This window comes from Acomys minous, assembly GCF_964271855.1.
Source record: "Acomys minous genome assembly, chromosome: 14".
Taxonomy (NCBI): domain Eukaryota; kingdom Metazoa; phylum Chordata; class Mammalia; order Rodentia; family Muridae; genus Acomys; species Acomys minous.
In genome coordinates, this window is record NC_140496.1 from 77633465 (window position 1) to 77655857 (window position 22393).

Sequence of the window (22393 nt, forward strand, 5' to 3'; positions counted from 1 at the left end):
GGATAAAAGCCAGACCCAAAGAGAGACTGGGAGCTCCAAGAAAGAAAGAGGCTGCTGGTGCTTGCCCCCTGCTGCTCCTGGTTGCTGTTGATGCGGTTTGACAAGAAGTCGGAATTATCCTGAATCAAGGATTGGATTTGCCCCCAAAAGAACCAGAGAGCCATAAACAGCAGGAAGACGCTAAGGAAAACTTTGCCCCGTCTTCCCACTATCCTTCTTCCTCCCCTACCATGTTGGGGCGTTGGACGGGATTGGGGTGGAGTAGGGAGAGATTTAAGGAACCCAAAATAAAAAGAGTTGGTTAAAAGTACGCCAACAGGAACCTAAGAACTGTCAGAAGTTCCTCAAACTAGTGAGTCAGGATGATTGAGGGGGGACAGGGCTCAAAGCCCCTCCTCAAGCCTTGGGTAACCCAACAAGTAGAGGGGGCAATCAATTGATTTCTTAGTGGATACCAGGGCCCACCACTTGGTACTCAACGCCTCTTTGGAGCCCATATCAGGAAAAGTAACTTGGGTCCAATGGGCCACCGTAACAGCCTTGTATTCTAGCACCACCAAATGGACTGTGGACTTAGGGACCAAGAAGGTGTCCCACTTCTTCATGGTAATCCCCAATTGTTCTTACCCCTTTTGGGAAAGGACTTGTTAAACAAATCGAGAGCTCAAATTCCAGCCCAGTCCTGGCTTTGCCAGGCATTAGCAAGCCTTTCCAGTTATTTGTGGATGAGAGAGCTGGGGTAGCTAAGCGAGCTTTGTCACAATGATTGGGACCCTGAAAACGACTAGTGAGTTGTCTAAACTATTAGAGCCCATGGCCTCTGGATGGCCCATCTTCTGCCGCATGATTACAGCCTCTGCCCTTCTGATAAATCTCTGGCCTATCACCACTCCCCATTCAGTGAAGGGATACCCCAAAAACCGCCTGACAAGTGCTAGATGGGACTCATGACCAAGCTCTACTCCTTAGCCCCACCCCCCACCCCCAACACCACGGTCTGCACAGGTGTTGCTCTCAACCTAGCCACCCTGCTGCCCAGCTCAGACCTGGAAGATTTACATGATTACATGGAGGTTCTGCCACAAGCATGTGGAATTCGGTGGACTTGAAAGACACACCCTGGCCGCAAACAGAGTCTACTTCACAAATGGCAGCAGCTTCATGCGAGAAGGAACTAAGTATGCAGGGGTGGCAGCAGTGACACTCGTAAAAACTGTCTGGGCATTATCAGTCCTGCCGCCGGAACGTCTGCCCAAAAGGCTGAACTAGTAGTAATAGTAATAGGACTAACAAAAGCCCTCCAGTTGGTGTGGGACAGAACTGTTAACATCTACACAGACACTGGTATGTTTTTGCAACAGCCCATACACATGAAGCCATTTATCAAGAAAGAGGACTCTTAACTGCCAAAGGAAAGGCTATTAAAAATAAACAAGAGATCCTAGACTTACTGTCAGCCCCTCTGGCTGACAAAAAGACTGGCTATCATCCATTGCCCTGGACACCTGAGAGGGGACTCCTAGGAAGCCCGGGGGGGGGGGGGGTGAGCAGATCATACAGCCTAAGAGGCTGCCGTGGCCATCACCAATCTACTGATAACCATGCTAGCCCCAACACTGCCTGAGATGCCAGAATATTCTGCTCAAACAATACAGATTTTGCCTCTTCACCAAACATGGGGGTTAAAGATGGATGGAAGGACACTACAGATAAAAGACTTATCCTCCCAGCTGAACTGGCCAAGTCCCTGACCCACCAAATCCACGAAGGAAAATATCTTGGCCAATAAAAAATTCAAAATGTGAGTGGAGAACCGTGTGGCTTAATGCCTCCCTGGTGGGGGGGGGGGGAGTGGGGGGGGCAAGGGGGGGGGACGACTTCACCTGGAGTCTACCGAGAAGTAGACTTCTGGTAAATATGGATATAAATACCTTTTAGTCTTTATAGAGACCTTTTTAGGATGGGTAGATGCTTATTCTACCAAAAAGGAAACCTCTAAGGTAACAGAGGACCTAATTAAAATACTGGGGACTAATTGGAAGTCATATTGTGCGTATCACCCCCAGAGCTCAGGACAGGGAGAAAAGATAAGCCGGACCCTGAAAGAGACCCTAAATAGATTAACTCTAGAAACTGGTGATTACTAGATGGTCCTCCTGTCCTTTGCCTTGCTCTGGGTACAGAACCCTTCCCATTCCTGTGGGTTAACACCCTATGTTACCATGTTTGGTAGACCCCTCCTCTAGCTCTAAGCTCCCCTCGGATGTTATGGCTAGGGTATCTGAATATAAATTTCTTAAGTCCACCCAGGCACTTCAGACAGTTCAGGAGGCACATTTAGGAGCTGGCCCCTGTTAAGCCACACTGTCGCAAATTGGGTGATCTTATCAAAAGACACCACAAGGAGGCCATAGAAGTGTACTGGAAAGGGCCTCATACTGTGATCCTGACTACCCCATGGCTGTCAAGGTTGATGGGATCAAAATCTGGATCCATCAGTCATACCTCAAACAAGTTCCTGATGAACGAGCTAACAATCCAGGCACCAGAGGCGAAGTCTCCCAGCATCCTGAGGACCCGCTAAGGATAACCTGGGTATAGCTCCTTGTGCTTTTACTCTGCCTAACCAAACAGAGCCCCCACCTCCCACCCCAAGTATCATGATTACCACAAGATCCCTCAACAGATCCACTGACAAACAGTGACAGTCACCTTTCGGCCCTCAATAACACAAATTCAAATTTAACCAGAGATTGTTCTCTATGCCTTGACCTAAGCCCATAATTACCACTTAAACTCCTGGCATCTGTTCCAACCAACACCACCTCCTCATGGACCCTGGAATTCTTTATGACCCTGGGAAAATTGTGAGGGAAAAAAAATACCTGCCTTCAAGTCCCATAAATACTCTCTGGAATATACAACATACTCCTTGGTTTGTCATGATCCAGACGTATTTATGGTACAAGAAACCTCAGATTGTCTTGGATAAACAGCTCTCATGAAGTGGCAGCCCCTAGAGGCTTTTTGTTCACACGCACTATGGGGCTACCCTCCTCCATCTACGAGAAACTATTTACTCAAGGACCAGAACTATGCAATCTAGCTCAAGTCATGCCCCGAGCGTGCTATTATGGAGGAGCGGCTGGAAGGCTACACCTACAGGCCTCCTTGGGGAGCTACTCACAGTTCCAAGCATGCAGCATCTATCCTAGTACCTATACTGCTGGGTCTCAGGATAGTGGTGTCCACCACCTTGGGCACAGCAGCCTTAACCACAGGACAAGCTAACTACCGCCACCTCAGTGAAGCAGTTGAGATCTCCTCCATCTACAAGAAGCCACTTCCTTCTTACAAGGCCAAGTAGATTCCCCTGGCTGAGATGGTGTTACCAAACAGTCCCTAGCAGGCTGTAGACTCCACTGGCTTATGCCCCTTTTTTGCAGCCTGCTATTATTCAGCAGGAGACATTAACCAGAGAAAAGACCTCTGGTTGCAGAGGAACAAAAGAGCCTGGATAGCTCAGTCTGTATGGCATTAGACATTTAATCTGAAGGTTTAAGTGCCCACCTCCTCTTTCTTTTTTGATTGCCTGCAGTGATCAGTGGACACACGAGTTTTTCTCTTCTAGAGGCTTCCTTTCCCTTTGTGTGTACCCAAATAGCCAGAGCCATCAGCCTGGCAGCTCAAGAATTAAAGTACAGGGGGAGAACCCAACAGTAGCTGGCCCCAAATTCTGGTGTCAAAACTGGACATAGTGTTTAAAAAAAAAAAAGGAAGGGTTAAAAATGGGCAGAGCAAATTGTCTGTGTTGGGGATGTTTCAGTTTTCTGTTACTAACATTCTAACATGACACACACAATGACATGTTTATAGAGAAGGTCAATCATTTCAAGCCTTCGTAAGTTAAAAATGAATGATAAAGGCTTAAAACACTATGAGCAGCTTCTCACAATCTGTAATGTCAAACCCAACAATAAAATTCAGTCACTAGACAAAGGCCAAGGTTTTAAAATCTAGGCTTAAAGATATGAAATTATGTAAGAAAAATACTACTCTTTACTCACCCTATAGTTGTAAGGTGTGCGGAGTGTTGAGATACACTTTTTGGAGGCCCATAGAGAACGTCCAGTGAGGCATCAGCAGCTCCTAAGACTCCTCAAAAGACCCTGGTCCACTGCACAGTGTTGATCTACTAGGGACTACTAGCACACTAGTAAAGTCTCAAAACGGACATGAGGCTAAGGTACATGAGACTAGCGTGGGATGGTCTGATTGGCCCTTAAATCATTTAAATGTGTCACACTCCACAATAAAGTTAGAACCACACCTAAGTCTGGTCCTGGGATTCTGTGTGGGGTCCTTCACCAATCACCCATCTTCTCCCGGTTCCTAATCCCCACAGTAAGGCGGAGTAAATCTCTCTCTCTCTCTCTCTCTCTCTCTCTCTCTCTCTCTCTCTCTCTCTCTCTCTCTCTCTCTCTCCCTCCCTCCCTCCCTCTCTCCCTCCCTCTCTCTCTCTCACACACACACATCGCTCCAGCAATGCCAACAACACTGTTGACACACTTTCTCACTACATGATAAGAACTTTAGGACGCAGAGCAAAAACACTTGGTTTGCAGAAGGCCATCCATAAATTTTTTCCATTTGCTTTCGTATTTATTGTTGAGGTTAAACTAGCACATTCAGTGTAGTTTGTGATACTTAGGCAGAGAACGACTCAGCAGTGCCATTCGTGTTTGGGAACACTGCTCTATAGTCAGCCCTAGGAAACCATCATTATGTTAGAATACACTAAGATTCTCCTGAAAACTCTCCTCTCTCTTTCAAATGATGAGATGCTTGGTTACCAGATTTAAACAAGAAAGAAATTTGGAGACAGACAAGATGAGTAAGTCGGCTGGCAGCCTTGGAGCAGCCTAGAAATCTGAAAATTTACAGTTTCCTTATGCTTTAAAGCCTTTCCAAGGATGGACCATCTTTTAAGGTCCTGGTCCAGCTCGTAGCATTTGCAAGATATAAACATTTGGTGACGATTTTCTTTTCTAAGGAAGAAATGCAAATTAAAAAGTGTGTATTAGCTGGGTGTACAAGGGTAGAGTGTGTCTTTAATCCCAGCATTCAGGAGGCAAACTCAGGTGGATCGCTGTGAGCTCAAAGGCAGCATGCTTTACATAATGAGTCACAGGCCAGGCAGAGCTACATAGTGACACCCTGTCTAAATGTAAATTTCACTTAATAAGGTTTTGCAAAAAGACCACCTGGGTGCTGAAAACACTTTCTGAATGTCAGCATTTAGGCAAAAGAATAAAAAAGGACAACAGTTGTGTAGGTTTTCCAATATTTTTGTTGTTGTTGTTTTAATCAGAACAGAAAATAAGTATACAAGTATGCTAAGGAGACATGGTAAAATTGAATGTGATATATTTACGGAATCAATCCACCAAGGTTATTTTGGTAGCCAGTGATTCTGAGTTATGCAGAAACAAGATTATCAAATGCCCTTTCAGAGCCCACTGGATAAAACTGATTTCATAACCACTAACTGATCACGTCCAGTCTCAGCTCTTCTTCGTGCAAACAACGCATGTAGTCATTAATGGTGCCCGGGGAGCCAGACTGACTTCTCAACACAGTAATCCAGGTACGAAAGCAATTCTACAGGAGGCAGAGACAGTTTCTAGGACATGTCACTCCCCGGTGTGCATGATAATGTTTAGCATTTTAAAAACTAAAGCCACAGTCAAGGACAGCAACTGCATTGCATACTCAGTGCGTTACTTCATGTAGTGCCTCTACAGACGTGTGGTGCTCACCACTACACAACCACATTCCTGATAGACTGGTTCAATTCTCTTCACAAAAATCTAAAATTCTCATAAGACCTTGGGCTGAACATCTAAACACTGAGAAGACTGGGTGCAACGTGTAGCAAGCACAGGTTGTAAGCAATTTGCATACACATTGTAGTACACCACCACAAAGATCCTTCACACAACTCAGTCTGAAACACAGAGGGAAACATCTGCTCGTTAGCTAGAGAAAACCCAAATGGCTCTCCTGGAGTCAAGCGCACCTGAAGGCATGAATGAGGAATGAGAATAAATGCAGTAGCTAAGGAAAGCTGCTACTGTGTAATAACTGCCGTCTTGTATCGATGGTACATAGTTTAATAATACAATGTCACTGGTATGGTTCCCGCTACCATGGGGCACAAAAACGAAACTTAAGACTACGTTGTTAGAACAGCTAATGAGCCCAGTTTTAAATAGGGTTCTTCATAAAAGGAAAAGATAGAGCCATAAAAGTCAAATTAGCTGACTTCAAATGGTTTACATCCCAGGATGAATCAGGTTACACTGATTTAAGCCCAATTTAATTCAGGCAGGTTTTTTAACCACAAGAATAAGGACATTCTTAGTATATAATTAATAATTAAACCAACATATACACAATTAGCAATAATCCTATACAATATTAAATGTTTTAACATGTTTCAATTATCCTATATCTAGTTATTTGTTGCTGTTTTTTTTTTATTTTAGAAAAACAAGCTTAACTTTATTTTACAATGCACTCTGCATTTACGAATGCATTCCGCTCATTATCTTGTTTGAAGAAGGTGAAGTTCTCCAGATGGTCTCTATGATCCGAACTCAACTGTATCTTCTGTGATCTTTTTGAATTCATAATTGCCTCTACCATCCATATGCAGGTAGTACTGTGGGAGAGAAGGAGAGTCAGTAGCTAAGAACAGGTCTGCTGCCCCCTGCAGGAGAACTAACAAGACTTTCGCACTCTGCTCAGCCAGTGCACAGGCATCCCACAAATGAGGAAGCTTCCACAGCTCTGAACTGCAGCTCAGAGCTACCTCGTGGCCCTGGCCAGAGCCTGGTTGCAGTGCAGGTGGCTTTACTGGTCAGCTCCCAATCTTCACTATAACACCCTTTGCTCAGATTCAGCAGAGAAGAAAAGGAGTTACACATGTGCCTTCTGAAGACATAGAACAAAGCCTCATGTTTTTAGTTAGCACATGCATATAAAGATTTGCCTTTTCTGTTTATTCTCTGTATTGCTATTTCTTAGCAGCGGGGGTGGGGAGGGAAACAACGGGAGAGTTAGAGAAATAGAGGGAAGAGAAAGAACTGTGTTCCCGACAGAACCCACCAACCTTACGGACACCGCCCAGAATACACAGCACCACTGTCCCCATGTCAGCGTCAGTGCAGTATCTTTGTAAGCAGCCAAGACTGTCTGACAGATCCTACTTTATTACACTACAAACACGCTATCTCCCTTACAGTTCTGAATGCTACTGAAAATCTTCCCAAAAATTTGTCACCTAATTTTTAAGATTTTCTTTTCTTCTGTCAAAGCTGCATGACAATGACACAGCTCATTTACCCTCCTCTCTAATCTCAGTAAACCAGACGTTGTTTATGTTCATTCTGGCTTCAAAATGATGGCAGTAATAATGAACAAAGGCCTACTGTATACTGTAAAACTTAACATCGCCCTTTTACTTAAGGCGTATACCTACAAGATGACACACAGCATGAAATCTAAAATCAGCCACTAAAGTTCACATATCTACATAAGATAAACATTCATCATTCCATAAAAGCATAGAAATACAAACCTCATGGTGTTTCCAAAGGGATTTTCTGTGTGAAACAGTAAAGAGGGTGATGCCAACCTAATTCAAAGAAAGGATTTCAGTTTACATCAGTAACAGTGAGCCACAAACTATACACACATTTTAACTTGTTATTAGGAACCCATGTTCAGGGGCTGCAGTAAAGAATTAAAGTCAAAATAGATCCCCTACGTTTGACTTTTCATATGTTATGAAAAACAGTAAGATAAGAGCAGCAAGAGGCTAAAATCAGGAAAGCTAGCAGGAGCAATCTGCAGCCAGCACTTTCAAATGAGGGTCATAATCCCTACTGTAGTCTCACTTTGGAATGTGGCTTGGAGTTCAGATTGGGAGTGACTGCTCCATTGTGTCTAGAAGGTTTTAAGGGAGAATTCCACATGTGCTTACAGTAATATGTACAAATACTGAAATAAGCAAGACAAAGTTTGAATATCTTTTGTAAGTTTGGATTAGGTTTTGCCACCCAATAAGCTTATTATATTATTACAAAAACGTTTCAGTCTTGATCCAGCTGTCAGGATTTCTAATGCACTTCAGATTTTCAGAGAAACATCAGTAGATGCAACCGAAGTTGTTCTGCATCAGTGGTTCTCAACTGGGTGATCTTTTTCTCTGGTGGACATTTGCTAATGACTGAAGACTTTAAAATTTTACTACTGAGAACAATATTGCCACCTAATGGACAGACACCAGAATTGCTGCTAAACATAGTACAATGCCCAGGACAGTCCCTGTTTTGCCTAGGAGTTATCTAGCCAATACAGATGAGGCTGAGCAGTGCTGCCTTACAGCAGATCCTCACACACCTCTTATGTTTGGGAGAATCAGCAAGTTTTACTATGATTTTTAAAAAGGGCTTATTAATTTTTATTTTATGCATAGGAGTGTTTAGCCTGTATGTAAAGCTACCACCTCATGCACAGTGTCCTCAGGGGCCAGAAGAGGGCGCCAGATACTTTGGAACTGTAGGTAGAGGCAGTTGTGAGGCACCACGTGGATGCTGGGAACTGAACCCAGGCCCTCGTGTAGAGCAACAAGCGCTCTTAACCACTGAGTCATCTCTCCAGACCCTGCTTTTATTTTTATTTCAACAATAATTTAAAAAGATTAGCCTAAGTAAATTCTGGATAATTTCTACCATGAAATTTTATGACTGGATTATTCTGCTGGCACCAAGGGATATCCCTTAAGCTGTGTCATAGTCTGGCTGCCGTGTACAATTAGGAAGAGCAGCATAAGAAGATACGCGCATTATCGCTCTGTTAAACATACATTTCAGCTGTATTAAAAGCCTACTGAGACAATGTTTTCTGTTGCTGATTTTGTAATTGGAGTGACTAGAGTTACTTAAGCCAAAGTACAAAAGCAAAAGCAGACGCTGCCTTCCCAAAGGGAAATCTCACACTCATGGCTTAGTTTCAGGAAGGAAGCACCACTGTTCTCTTCAATGTTGAACATTGTGAATTGGGCTTAAGTGTTGCTTTATTTCATTTGTAAATTTCTGCTGTCCTGTGTTCAGAAAAAGCTCTAGGGGTGGCAAGATGCCTTAGTGGGTAAAGACGTTTATCACCAAGGCTGACAGCCTGAGTTTAGTTCCTGGACTGACATAGTGGAAGAGAAGTGCCTCCCTCGGTTGTCCTCCGACCTACATGACACCATGGTATGCACACATTCGCTACATCAACAAGACGTTTTAAAAGATTATAAACTTAAGGGTTTATTCCCTCATTTTCTGCTATTCATAATCAGGGCAATGTTAAATTATCATCAAAACTCCAAGTAACTTTTCTTCCCTCAAATGGAATCTTTTACAGATTTACACAATCTTAAAAACATAAGAAGCAACAACATAGGATTGACAAGGAAAAGCCTTCAAGGCAAATATGGTCTATAAGGTCTTATGCACGAAAACAGTACAAACATCTCTAATACCTGTAAAACTGAAAACCATATACAAACCATTACTAAAGAGGATTCAAGAATAGGAAATAAGCCATTAAAGAAATAAAATCAATAGTTCAAATCTTCCAATGGAGAAGACGTTGAAGTTCCTTTCATCATCACACCACACTTTTCAATCTTTTATATGCATTTGAATCATACAAAATTATTTTTGTTAATACTTGTCAAAGTTGGAGATTCCATATTTCTAACTAACTCCAGGTACTCCTACTGCTGTTGATCCATAGCAATCTTCCAAATAGCAGGAATTCAGTATAAATGTGTGTGTGTGTGTGTGTGTGTGTGTGTGTACACATGCAAGTGTGTGTGTATGTACGACAAGACTATTGTTACTTATTGTCAACTCCCCAAATATACATAGAAAATGTCAAAATGCTCCTGTAACTCGTTTATTTATGTCGGACCTCTAAAACAGAATATGCTACTATTTTTCAAATCTAACAAGAGTACAGAGGGTTGCAGCAACTCCTCAAAACAAAATCTCACCAGGGCTACTGACTTTAAACAATGGCAGCACAGCCAGCCTCATAGTTATCAAATAAAAAAAATTGGTAAAATGCTGTCCAGATAAAATAAATTAGGTAAATTTAAAACTATCAAGTGAAGGGCTGAAGAGATGGCTCAGTAGACAGAGCACTTGCTGTGCAAGCGTGAGGGCTTTTACGTGGGCGATAGCTGGGTGGGCATGGTGGCCCGCCTGTAGTCCTGTGTTGAGGATGCAGAGACAGGGCAGCATCTGGCTGAACTAGCTCAATCAACAACCTCCAGGTGCCACAGTAAATGAAGTGGAGTATGACTAAGGACACACACTGTGTCCTCCATATGTACCCTATGCATACACATGGCCATACATGGAAACACACACAAGCACAGGCACATAAGCCACAAACACATACACACACAAAATAAGAATTTGAAAAAATAAAATTACCATATGGTTGCTATTGGTTGTTCTTCATTTAAAAAGCGATACATAAGTAAAGTTAATGAGACAGAGGATCAGAGGGCTTTTTTTGAGGTTTTGGTTTGCGCTCTCTCTCTCTCTCTCTCTCTCTCTCTGTGGTTTGCTAGTGCTCTGTGTATGTGTGTGCATGTGTGTTTGTGTGTGTTAACTCTGAGTATAAGCAATTATGTAAAAGGGAATAGATTTAAACACTGTACCATGACTAAAAATTGTTAGTGTTATCTTTAGAATGCACAGATAATTCCTTGTACCCTGTTCATATATATCAGTTACCAGCTTAAAGACAACACAAGGCATTACCTTTTAGAAGCAACTCTTGTTGCTTGGAATCTCCTTTTGGTACCAGCCTGTGGTTGGACATGGCACACAGACACCCCAGCACCTGTGGCATGACACTTACCTTCCGACAGTGGCTGTAAATGTAGTCTTCCACATCCACGCTAACTGCACTTGTGCATTCATCCAAAATAGCAAACTGGGGTTTATGATAGAACAATCTTGCCATCTAAATCATAAAAGGAAATAGTCTGTGTAAGTAGAGGCTGGCCTAAAATAAAACTAATAAAGATAAACTTACTTCAGTAAATATGTCTTTTTGAGTTTTGTAGAGCTAAAATTTGAAAATTACCCTAAATTAAAGGTATTACCCACAGAGATAAAGATAATATAAATAAAATTAATTGGTCTACTGTCATCTTAAACAAAAGTAGAAATACAGTGTGTGGGAAATATGTATTGCTAAGAAAAAACTGGTGTGAGATGGGCCTGAGTTTTAAAATGAACATTCACTGAACAAACAAGTTTTGTGTCCTAAACCTTACTATTCCAATTCCAAGAAACTCGCTCGGATGCTGCTGCTCTAGTAATAGCATCTGTTGGTGTGTCCCCATGTACATCCCAGTAAGCCTGTCAAGTCTGTGCTGTGGTGTGTCACTGTGTACAGTCCAGTGTGCCTGTCAGGTCTGTGCTGTTGGTGTGTCACCGTGTATATCCCAGTGTGCCTGTCAAGCCTGTGCTGTTGGTCTGGGAGTGTAGGCTGAAGCTCCTGCTGATCTGACAAATGAACTCAGGGCTTACATTTCTTTCCTAGCAGGAATATGGGACATTTTCCTTCACCTACATTCCAAGAGTATTCTATTTTCTGAAAATGGTCTGTCCTTGTCTTGGACAGATATTCTAAGAGAGATCTTCATATTGCAAAACCAACGACATGTTCCTAACTCTAATCAACTTATATTCTGTGAAACATTCTCCTCCAACCACTTGAGTCACAGTGAAGCCACTGAGAGTCCTTCCCCTTCTCTGTTTTCTCAATCCTTTCTAGTTCTTTCCCATTCAGTGTGTGCACGTGGGGGTCCTCAGAACTAACTCCCAGATCCTTTCTCTTCTCTCCTAGAGCAAGGAGCTGAATCTTTCTGACCTGTTTCTTACCTGCCGTCTCACCCACCCTCCTTTTCAGTCTTATGGAGTTTAAAGTTCATGTACTCTTCCTTGTCTCTGCCATGCCCTCATCCCAAAGAACACTCTGCCTGGATGACACCGCACCCTCCAGCTGGCTCTCTGCTCTTCTCCATTCTCCATATAACTGGGGAGCACCTACCAAATATGTAAATCAAAGAACGTCACTTGACTTAAAACTTCTCCACAGCTTCCCCTATGTCACGTCTAAGGTCCTATACAATCCTCCTCCTCCCATGCTGATGTCAGCATTCCAGCCAGCATGGTCTCTTCCCAGTCAACTACTAGGAGCAGGATATCCTAGGCCTTAGAGACTGCGTATGTTACTCTGCCCTTTCTCTTCTTCTATTTTTGCTGTGGTTTTGGCTGTTTCTGTTTGATAGAGGCTCTCACTCTGTCTGTACCTCTGGTAGGCCAGAACTCACTATATAGCCCAGGCTAGCCTAAACTCGTGGCGATCATCCTGCCTCTGACTCCAAAATGCCTGCACTATACCTGTGCTATCACAACAAGCTTTTTCTTTAGGTCCCAAGGCCTGCCTCTGGTCCAGACATCTTTCAAGTGTCTGCTTAATGCTATTCTCTCAATCCAAGTGGGCCCCTTTTATTGTAATAGTCTGTATACTGCAAACAAGTTTATCTCTCTCTGTGTGCTTATTTAAGCTTTAACAGTCACTAAAGTAGAAACCATGAATCAACTACTACAATATTCCCCACGCTTACACAGCTATTCCACCCAAGTATATAGCAAGGGGTTAACTTAGTAAACTGCTATTCTGGGGTTTACATCTATGTGCATGAGGTGAGGAAGAGGCAGCAGCAGACACTATCACATAGCTAGTTCACTGGTGGCACTTCATGAGTGTCTCTCTGCTCCATGAAACTATCCTCATCATGTGTGCACGGGTGTCTTCATCTCCCTCCATGCTGTCAGCTATTTGACTTCCCAAAACCAGGAAGCTGTAAACCGACATACTACCTGAGCTGAGCTTGATAAGCCAGGCATCTTTCACCAGCTCCAACATTAACTATCTGCTTAGCAAGCCCAAAATTACGAAAGTGCAGTTTCCTTGGAGACTGGAATATTCACAGTGATGATTTATTGCACTGTTTCAAAGATATAATGTGTTCATTTTTGTAATCTGCTTGGCATATTGCCTATCATCTGTTCAATACCCAAAAATTAGCTGTCACTGACCTAAACAACATCCTCTCCTTTTCAAATACAAAATGAGTTCTTCTAACTGAGTGGTAAAGTAGCAAGGTAGAAAACGGAAGATTGGGGTTGGGAAGATGGCTCAGTGGGTAAACTGAGTTCAGATCCCTAGCACCCATGTGACAAAAGCTAGGCATGGTGCCATCCACCTATAATCCAGTGATAGAAAGCAGAAAAAAGGCATGCTGTAGGTTTGCTGGCCAGCCAGCCTAGCCAATTGATGAATCCAGATGCAATGACATGACAGACCCTGTCTCAAAAAGTAAATACACAAGACATCTGATGTAGACTCTGTAGTCCCTGGTGGTGGTGAGCAGCCATGTGGGTACTAGGTACAGTACCTGGGTCCTTTGGAAGAGCAAACAGTGCTCTTTACTACTAAGCCATCTCTCTAGTCTTTTTTTTTTTTTTTTATGACTAATTGTTGTAGGAAGGCCCAGCTCACTGGGACATCCCTGGGCAAGTGGGCCTGTGCTGAATAAAAAGGGAAGCTGACTGTGAGCTTGGAAGCAAGGCAGTAAGCAGCACTCCCTTATCGCCTCTGCCTCAGTTCGCACACCTTGAGTTCCTGCCCTGACTTCTCTAGGTGACCAACTGTAACACATAATCTAAAATAAACTCTTTCGGTCTCCAAATTTGTTTTGGTCATGGTATTTTTCACACTAACCAAAAGCAAACTGGGACAGAAACTGGCACCAGACAATAGGATCTTGATACAAAGGATCTGACCATGTTGCTTTTTTGGAAGCATTTAGAACTTAGATCTGGAAAATCTTTTATTGCTCAGAGCCAATGGGTTGCTCTGTGGGAGCTTGGAAAATAACAAGGAGGGTATGGTATACTGGAAGAGTAAGTGCTGGGCAGAGGGGAAAAATCTTTCTTCAAGATAACTTTGTTATTATAAAAATTTAAAGTGTTTCCAATTCTTCTTTATACTTTGAATTCTAAGTAACTTTAGGAGCAGGTTAATGAGAGGAGAAACAAAGATACAAGTAACAGTGAAGGGAGAATTAGGACAAAGGATAGGATGAAGAACTGATGTTTCTAACAGTGTGGGATGTTCAGGGAGAGCAGCCTGACTAATACTATAATATTTGCTGAGTAGAAGACAAAAACCTTGTGTCTGGATTAGGCAAATCCTGGATGCTAACAGTGGCTTTAAGCAAGCATTTGGTACCAGTCTTCTGAGGACACTGACCGCCATTCTTTGTTTTTCTCCTCCACTGAGTACATCCATCCAGTCCTGAACACTGTCCCAGCCTCCTTCCCGCTCAAGGATATGGCCCAGCTGCACATTATCCAAGTACTCCTTCAGCACCTGTACGCGAAGATGAAAGATCGAAAATGTGTATTAGAAGCTAGCATCCTGCCCTATCCCATTGTTTAGAGTAGGTCAGTCACTCCATGGCCAGCCACTTGGACAGCTATGTGCTCTTCAAGAAAGAAATGACAAAGCTGACATGAACTGTCAGGCACTAGCCATACTACCCTGACAAAACGTCTGGTAGCTTACAGACAGTACAATATCATATAAACAGAGGATGGGGGCAATGAGAATACAGCACTGTCAGGACAGTTAAAACACGCCATGAATAACACCTACCGCCTCCCAGAGAGTTATAACAACGTTTTGGAAGGTGTTACAGATTAGGCCACACTATGTGACATTTAAAATGACAAAGAATCTGAATCATGGGGGGGTAGGGGGTCCAATCTCGATGCATGTAGATTATAAACACCCCTTACTTGGTCAGATATCCCCTTCTTCTTCTGATCTTCTTTTCCATCTGGATATATCACTTGGTCTCTTAGTGTTCCCAGGGTCATATAGGGTCGCTAGCAGGAACACAGCAGGAGTCATTAAAAGTACGCTTTAAAATATTAAACAAACTTAAAGGTTACAAAATAGCTTAAACTGAGTCTTACCTGAGGAACATAAAACAACTTTCCTCTCTCAGGTTTAGTAAGACGTCCTCCAAAAAGAGGCCATAACTATAAAAGCAAAGGGAGGACATACATGACCGTGAAATTCATAACCTGACAGTGTTACAAAAAAGACAGCAAGTTTTGGAAACCAGTACAGACGTACTTCACCGAGAACACGGAAGAGGGAACTCTTTCCACAGCCGTTAGGGCCACAAATGAGAACGTTGGCCCCAGATCGAACCTGAAAGACAATCATTCTTTGAGTTAACTACATCAAATGACTATGTATATATGATAGATATTTCCTTACAGTCAAAGAGAGCTTTGCTAATTCTCTGCTTCTAGTTTTATCTGTAAGTGTGGCTTAGTTAAGCACAACTGTACAGTGATATAGTGAAAGAACTTATATTTCTGCTTGTTTTCAATTTTTACTGTGTTTTTTTTTTTACTTAAAAAAACATTGTTTATTTAGACTATTTAATGTAGTCTTAATCAGAATGCAAAATTTGGAAACTTAAAAAATCTGAGAATTCTTGAAAATAACAACTGTATATATTCATGTTAGTTAACACATTTTTACTTGCGTTGTAGAGTAAATTCTTTTACTTAGAGGTCTATATTTACTAACAATACGTCACAAATATCCTTCAAGGTCACTGTATTTTTGTCCCTCTTGCCCATGCTTTTAATGCCTGCAGAACATACTAAGAATATGGTAACGTATCTAAATGCTTCCCAATGATTAGATATGCAGATCATCTGTTATTTTGCTCTTTTAGAGAACACTGTGCATAACTTCTGTGTCAGCAAGAATATGTATAATAAAAAAGTAAATTAAATTGTATACCACAGACTAGTTACTGTAGTGAAAACCCAGAGTAGGATAAGAAAGCAGGAGTGGGTACAGACACTGAGAGGTCAAAGGACACCTCACTGAAACGTGACAACTGGGAAAACTTCCAAAGACATGTTAGCAGCTTATCATAGAAAACCATTTCTGTCCTCCCACAGCAAGCAGGGATGAGGACACAAGACAGCAACGAGGAGAGCAGCAGTAACTGGGCTCAGAGAGGTACAAGGCAGGGAGAGTGGGCAGTAGTCAGCAAACCCTAAAGAGCAACACAAAGCCAAAAGTACTCCACACCAACTGAGGCTCCTACTGTGATGACACAGATAGCACTCAGCATTATTCAAAGCAGCCAAAGGGTAGAAACAGCCCGAGCAGATGAAGGGGTGAACAGAATGTAGTAAGTACACACAGTAAATACTACTCAAAGTAGTGACAATTTTGGAATTTTGGTTTCTTTTAAAAACAGAAATTTTATAAGAATGTATTTTTGTCTTAATCCCTGGCATGGGAATACAAGGCTGCGTCAAACTGACTGAAGCAGCTGACTGATTTGCCTTGCACTTTAACAGAGGCATGGTTTTGCCAGCTGCAGATAGTTTTGCGATTGTGTGACATTTGGAATTCTGGGAACTTTTCAGAGGGTATATATACTAGCCCCGCCCCAACCCCCAGAGGAGGCATCAATGGTTGCTGGTCATTTAGGGAGGCTGGCTGCAGTTTGTTAGTAGCCATGGTCCAAGAAGAAACAATAGGGAAAAAAATTAGATCACATTATAAATGGTTGCAAGCCACCATGTGGTTGCTGGAAGATGGCTCAGTAGTCAACAGCACACTGGCTGTTCTTCCAGAGGTCCTGAGTTCAACTCTCAGCAAAAAAAAAAAAAAAAAAAAAAAAAAAAATTAAGAGCTTTTTTTTCATTTGTGTATATGCATGCCTGTATAATCTTATGTGTGCCGTGTGTGTAGAAGAGGATGTGAGACCTCTGAGAACTGAGACAGTTAGCCGCCGTGTGGGTACTGGGACTTTGCAACTTCTCTGAACTGCTGACCATCTCTCCAGCAAAACAAACTTAATACAGTAGTAACCCCTGAGATTTTTAAGCCAGTCCATTTTAAGAAAAATGAGATTTCTAGATGGTTCAAACAGTTAATTTCACATGTAATTGTATGGATTCATAAAGACAACACAACCCTTTAATTAAATCTTCAGTTCATATTTTTAAGATGATTTAAACTCACATGAACATTTAAAAACTTACTTCAAAACTAAGGTCTCGGATCAAGACATCTCCATTTGGTGTTGCTAAAGGAACGTGATCAAACCTAAAAAGGACATTAATAAAAAGAGGGAAGTTAAACCATGTAAGGAGCCCTATACCCCAGAGAGGAACAACCCAAAACAGCAATAGGCCATTCCAACACCTCATGAAAGAATACATTCAGGTGACAAAATGCAATGAAAAGGTTCTCAAGATCTCTCACCACCAGAGAAATGCAAATCAAAATTACACCAAGTACCACCCCTGCCAAGGATGGCAGTTATAGAGACAAAGGCAGGTAAGTGCAGAAGATGCAGCGGAAAGGTATCCTTAACCACTATTGGTAAGAGTGTAATTAGACAGCAATGACAAGAAAATAGCATGGAGGTTCCTCGAAAAACTAAAGATTTAACTGCTCTAAGTTCTCTGCTTCAGAGGTCACTCCTATTCCAGGAAATAAAACGTCTGTTACAGAGTGGTGTGTGCACTCCCATACTCACTGTAGTTTTTATCAACAACCCAACTGAGGAAACTCCCTTTCTTTCACTGATAAAAGAATAAAGAATATATCATATGTGTAAGCATACACTCACACAAAGGAGTACTATTCAGCCTTTTAAAAACCAACAAACTAAACCTGGGGTGCTGAAGAGATGGATCTGTGGGTAAAAGCACTTGCTGAGGGCCCAAACTTGGTTCCCAGCAACCACATCAGGTGGCTCACAACCATTTGCAACTCCAGTTCCAGGAGATTCAATGTCCTTTTCTGTCTCCACAAACACCTACACAAACATGGTGCATACAGACAGGCAGGAACATACATAAGCACATAGAAAAAAATCTTTCTTAAACTCCTGAAACCATAAACATATTTCTAAAAGAACAGAGGCGTTCATTGTTCACAGTAGAGAGCGTCATGGTAAGCAAACTAAGACAGAAAAAGAAACATAGCTCATATATACCTTCTATGTAGGATCTAAAGTAGTTACATTCCTAGAAGAGCGTATGGTAGTAGTAGCTAAGGGCTGAGGGGAGGGAAATGGAGGTGGTGTCACTCAAAAAGTATAAAAGCCTTAATTATGAAGGAAGATAAGTAAGTTCTGGAGTTCTAACCAGCAGCGCAGGGACAACAGTTAAAAATATGCTCTACACACACGAAATGACATATACATACATATACACACATTCAGATAGAGATACAATAATTAGCTGAAACATGGACATTATTTTACAATGTACATGTAATATCAAAACATCAAATATACCTAAAAATGTATAACTTTTAAGTCAATGATATACCAAAGCTATTTAAATTTTTTAAAAGTCACATTTAAATGACACATGTAAGTAACTGCAAGCTGCAGAGAAAGGCTACCATGAAGGGTAACAGATGCACACAGTACAGCAGCCTTTTTCTGTACATACTTTATAATGTTGTCTACATTGATGACTTCTCCAGCACCAGGGATCAAGACATGCGCTCCTTCGATACCTTAAATGGAAAATAATTAGTAAGATATCAGACTAGGAAAAGCTTAAGACTGTAGCTGCAAACTATGATATTTATATTTACCCTTTTCCTGCTGTGACACCATTGTGCGTTCATATTTGCCGTGATTTAAATCCTTTAGTACTTGCATTAATTCTGTAATCCGAGCTGTAAAACTAAAATTTAATAGAAAGCATAATCATAAGTCTAGGCTATTATTAAATCTTTTATATATAATGTCTAAAAGTATAATTTATCTTAAAGGATATAACCTAAAAGAAGTCTATCAGCATAAAATACTAATGATAACACATATGTCCTACTTTGCGTTAATAAAAGCGAAGCACAGGGAAATAGGGGAGGAGGTTTCGCAGGATCCTCGTCTCTGTGACACCCCACAAGAAGCAAGACAACAGTGTTTCCTTTGGGCCCTGGCAAGTATTCTTATTAGTACACTCTGAAGACACAGGAGGGCTGGGTCCTGAGCTGCTGTAGTGACCTCTTGTCACATACAAGGCTGGCCTTTCTATCAGAAGGAAGGACATACTGATGATGCTATTTCTCTACAAATGGACAAACAGGGTATTTCCATGCTCATGTTCTGAAGAAAGGAAAAGATGAAGAATTCTTAATAGATGATGAAATTCACCGGGACAACAGAAATCAATCCAGTGATAAAAAGTTGGGGAGTATAAGAAAGACATAAAGGTCAATGAGAAGTTTTCTTATCAGAGAAACAAAAAGGAGATACTCATTTGTTTGTTTGTTTTGGTGTAAATAACAAGCAGAAACGCCCCCAAAGGAAACCTTGGGCAATGATAGGTACATTTATACCCTTGGTGCTGGTACTGTCATGGAAGCATAACTGTCCCTATATCCACGAACTCTATATGCATTAAGTATCATGTTTTTAACATACCACCGTCTCCTTAATCAAATGGTTTTGGGGGTAGGAAAAAAGAACCCCTGCAAGGAAACCCCATATACATGAACTTAATACAGGTCTGAGAAAAGTTACTAACAAGTACAGCACATGGCAGCTTCTCAAGAACAAGAGTCCACAGAGTGTTTACAACTGTCTTAACAACTATGACAGCAGAGAGAGCACAGGGACAGATGTCACAGGCCGAAGACGGTAGTCAGCAAACTTCCTTAGGCAATCCAAAGTTTGTGGCACTTCTCATATCCTGGTATTGCATTTTAGATTTCTGCCTTCTATTTTCATTTCTGAGATGTTTAATGCTGTATTATCTAAGACAAAGTTGCTAGGTAATATAACAATCTACAACTACCTAAAGATGCCACAAAGTAACTTAATTTTTGTTACATTAAAATCAACCTCTATTTGTTTATTTAAGCAAGTTACCCATATAAATCCTTAAAGGGTAAAAATCTATTGTTGAGAACAAAAACGTTCAAATGTAAAGCTAAGAAAAAGCTGCCAAGAACCATCGTTTCCCAACTTACCCCAGGTCAGTGTCTGTGAAACACAACAAACGTGACGCTACCTAGTTAAGACTCAGGACAGCTGTCCTCAGGAAGATGGAAAGTTCACTGAGAGAGAAGTCTTCCTTAATTTTCTACCAAAACCAGCTCCCTAGAGTAGGAAAAGTCAGTCGCTCCCTTATCTTAATCTCAACTGGGTACCAGCATTATAAGAACAATATATGTTTAAAAATTATTCTATGCAATTGCTTATTGTTACAAATCTTACCCAGCCAATCTAGTCATTTCACGCCCAGCCAAAACTATACGACCCAAAGCTTGAGACATTCTCAAAAGCATTCTTCCACTTTGGTAGTAATCCTTAAAGAGAAATGAGTATTATATTTTGCCCACATTTCTAAAGTAAAAACAAAGCCTTACTTTTGAATTCTCACTGCATTGGTATTATTGTCTTACCTCCAGGAGCTCTGAATGTGTGCTGTGAAGATGTCGAGGGTGTGACAAGTCCAGGAAAGGACGGCTGACAACCAGGTACCCGACTACAGTGGCAATATCTGGGACAAAATAGTTAAGATTTTAGGTGTCATTATTCCACTTTTCCCACAAATCATGTTGCACCATCTCTTTTAAATCATACTTACATTTGGCAATGATGCTATCAACAAAACCCATAGTAAACCGAAAGAAAATGAAATTATGAAGGTGTTCCACCTGAAACAAAACAAAAGCGCATTTTTTTAACAAATAAAAAACTGATTTTCCCTAAGGACAAAGCATAGTTAATTTACAAATATGTGCTGAGTAGCTATGATTCCTATTTGTATTTCACCCACACAATGAGCATAATGCTGGGCAGAAAGCAGGTGCCCAACACAGCCCACAGCAAACCACGCACGCTTATCAGCATGGTTTCCATTACACATTATGCTGTTTCCAATACTGACAAACACATATATACCCAAACTCATCAGTCACCAGAACAAAAAGGAAGAATGAGCAGCCATTTCCAATAGGCTTGTCAGAGAAGATAAAGCTGTAATAAAGTGTATATGAGATGAAGACCTACACATTGAAAAAAAAGCTGAGAAAAGCTGGTGCATGGACAGCAGTCCTCTGGAAAGGGGCTTTGTATGTTATTATCAGTGAGCACTTTAAAAACTCTAGTCATGTTAGATGGCAAAAATCCAATTTTTTAAATAGTCCACAACAATCTTTAGTATTGTTAGAATATGTATTTAATATCACAAATTTCCACTGAAGTATTAGCTCCCGAGAGGCAGGTTTTCACCATTACTCTCCCCACCTAATTACCATTAGCACCTACACAGCCTACCTGGCACTTAATAACTTTTGAATGAGTAAAACTGTTTGAATTCAAAATTTCCAAGCAGCAAAATAAAAACCTTTTTTTAAACTCTGTATACTACAAATATTAGGTCAACAAACTATGAGCCACAAAATCCAGCACGCCATTTGTGTTGCAAATCTTTTCTTAAGACAGCCACATTCACTCATGTAAGTATTACAGCGCCAAGAGAGACTACATAGTCAGGAAACTTAAAATATATACATACTCGTTTGTCCTTCACAGAAAAAGCTTGCTGACCCTGCTCTACCAAATAGTTTCCACTGATCGTGGGAACCATTAAATTAATCATCCAATGAGAATTCTATAGCAACAATTGCAAAAATGCACCAAATTATTTTAATAAATCAGCCTATTTTATAAATGGGGAATTTAATGTTGATGCAATAGTTTTTAAACTCAATTTTACTTTAAAACATAGTATAGCGCTGGGGAGATGGTTCAGTGGTTAAGAGCACCGCCTGCTCGTCCAGAGGTCCTGAGTCAGGTTCCCAGCAACCACATGGTGGCTCACAACCATCTATGGTGAGATCTGGTGCCCTCTTCTGCAGATAAAGCATTCATATATAATAAATACAATAACTAAATCTTAAAAAATTTTAAAAAATAAAACAGTATAAAGACTATTTAAAATACATATTTATTTATTCATACATACGTAAAGGCATAGGGGAAAAAAACCTTTGACCCTCAAGTAGTTATCTTACCAGTTTTCGGAAGACTGAGTGGATTGTCTGCTTTTCTCGTTTATTCCCATTATAAAAGGCAACTTCTTCACTATTAAAGAAAATAATTAGG

General features: G+C 41.2%; 1 protein-coding gene across 2 annotated transcripts in view; it reads right to left on the reverse strand.

The window, feature by feature from the left end:
* Positions 1-5327: 5327 nt before the first annotated feature.
* ABCD3 (ATP binding cassette subfamily D member 3) overlaps positions 5328-22393 on the reverse strand; it is a 63469-nt gene continuing 46403 nt past the window's right edge. For both annotated transcript variants that reach the window (XM_084757600.1, XM_084757599.1), the window contains exons 10-23: positions 22303-22372; positions 20871-20940; positions 20686-20783; positions 20498-20589; positions 18868-18959; positions 18720-18786; positions 17295-17358; positions 15349-15426; positions 15186-15251; positions 15006-15095; positions 14458-14577; positions 10987-11091; positions 7643-7699; positions 5328-6724 (exon numbers count right to left, since the gene is read on the reverse strand). In XM_084757600.1, the coding sequence (XP_084613726.1) occupies positions 6647-6724; positions 7643-7699; positions 10987-11091; positions 14458-14577; positions 15006-15095; positions 15186-15251; positions 15349-15426; positions 17295-17358; positions 18720-18786; positions 18868-18959; positions 20498-20589; positions 20686-20783; positions 20871-20940; positions 22303-22372 (1147 nt within the window). In that variant the 3' untranslated portion in view covers positions 5328-6646. The remainder of the gene's footprint in view (positions 6725-7642; positions 7700-10986; positions 11092-14457; positions 14578-15005; positions 15096-15185; positions 15252-15348; positions 15427-17294; positions 17359-18719; positions 18787-18867; positions 18960-20497; positions 20590-20685; positions 20784-20870; positions 20941-22302; positions 22373-22393) is intronic.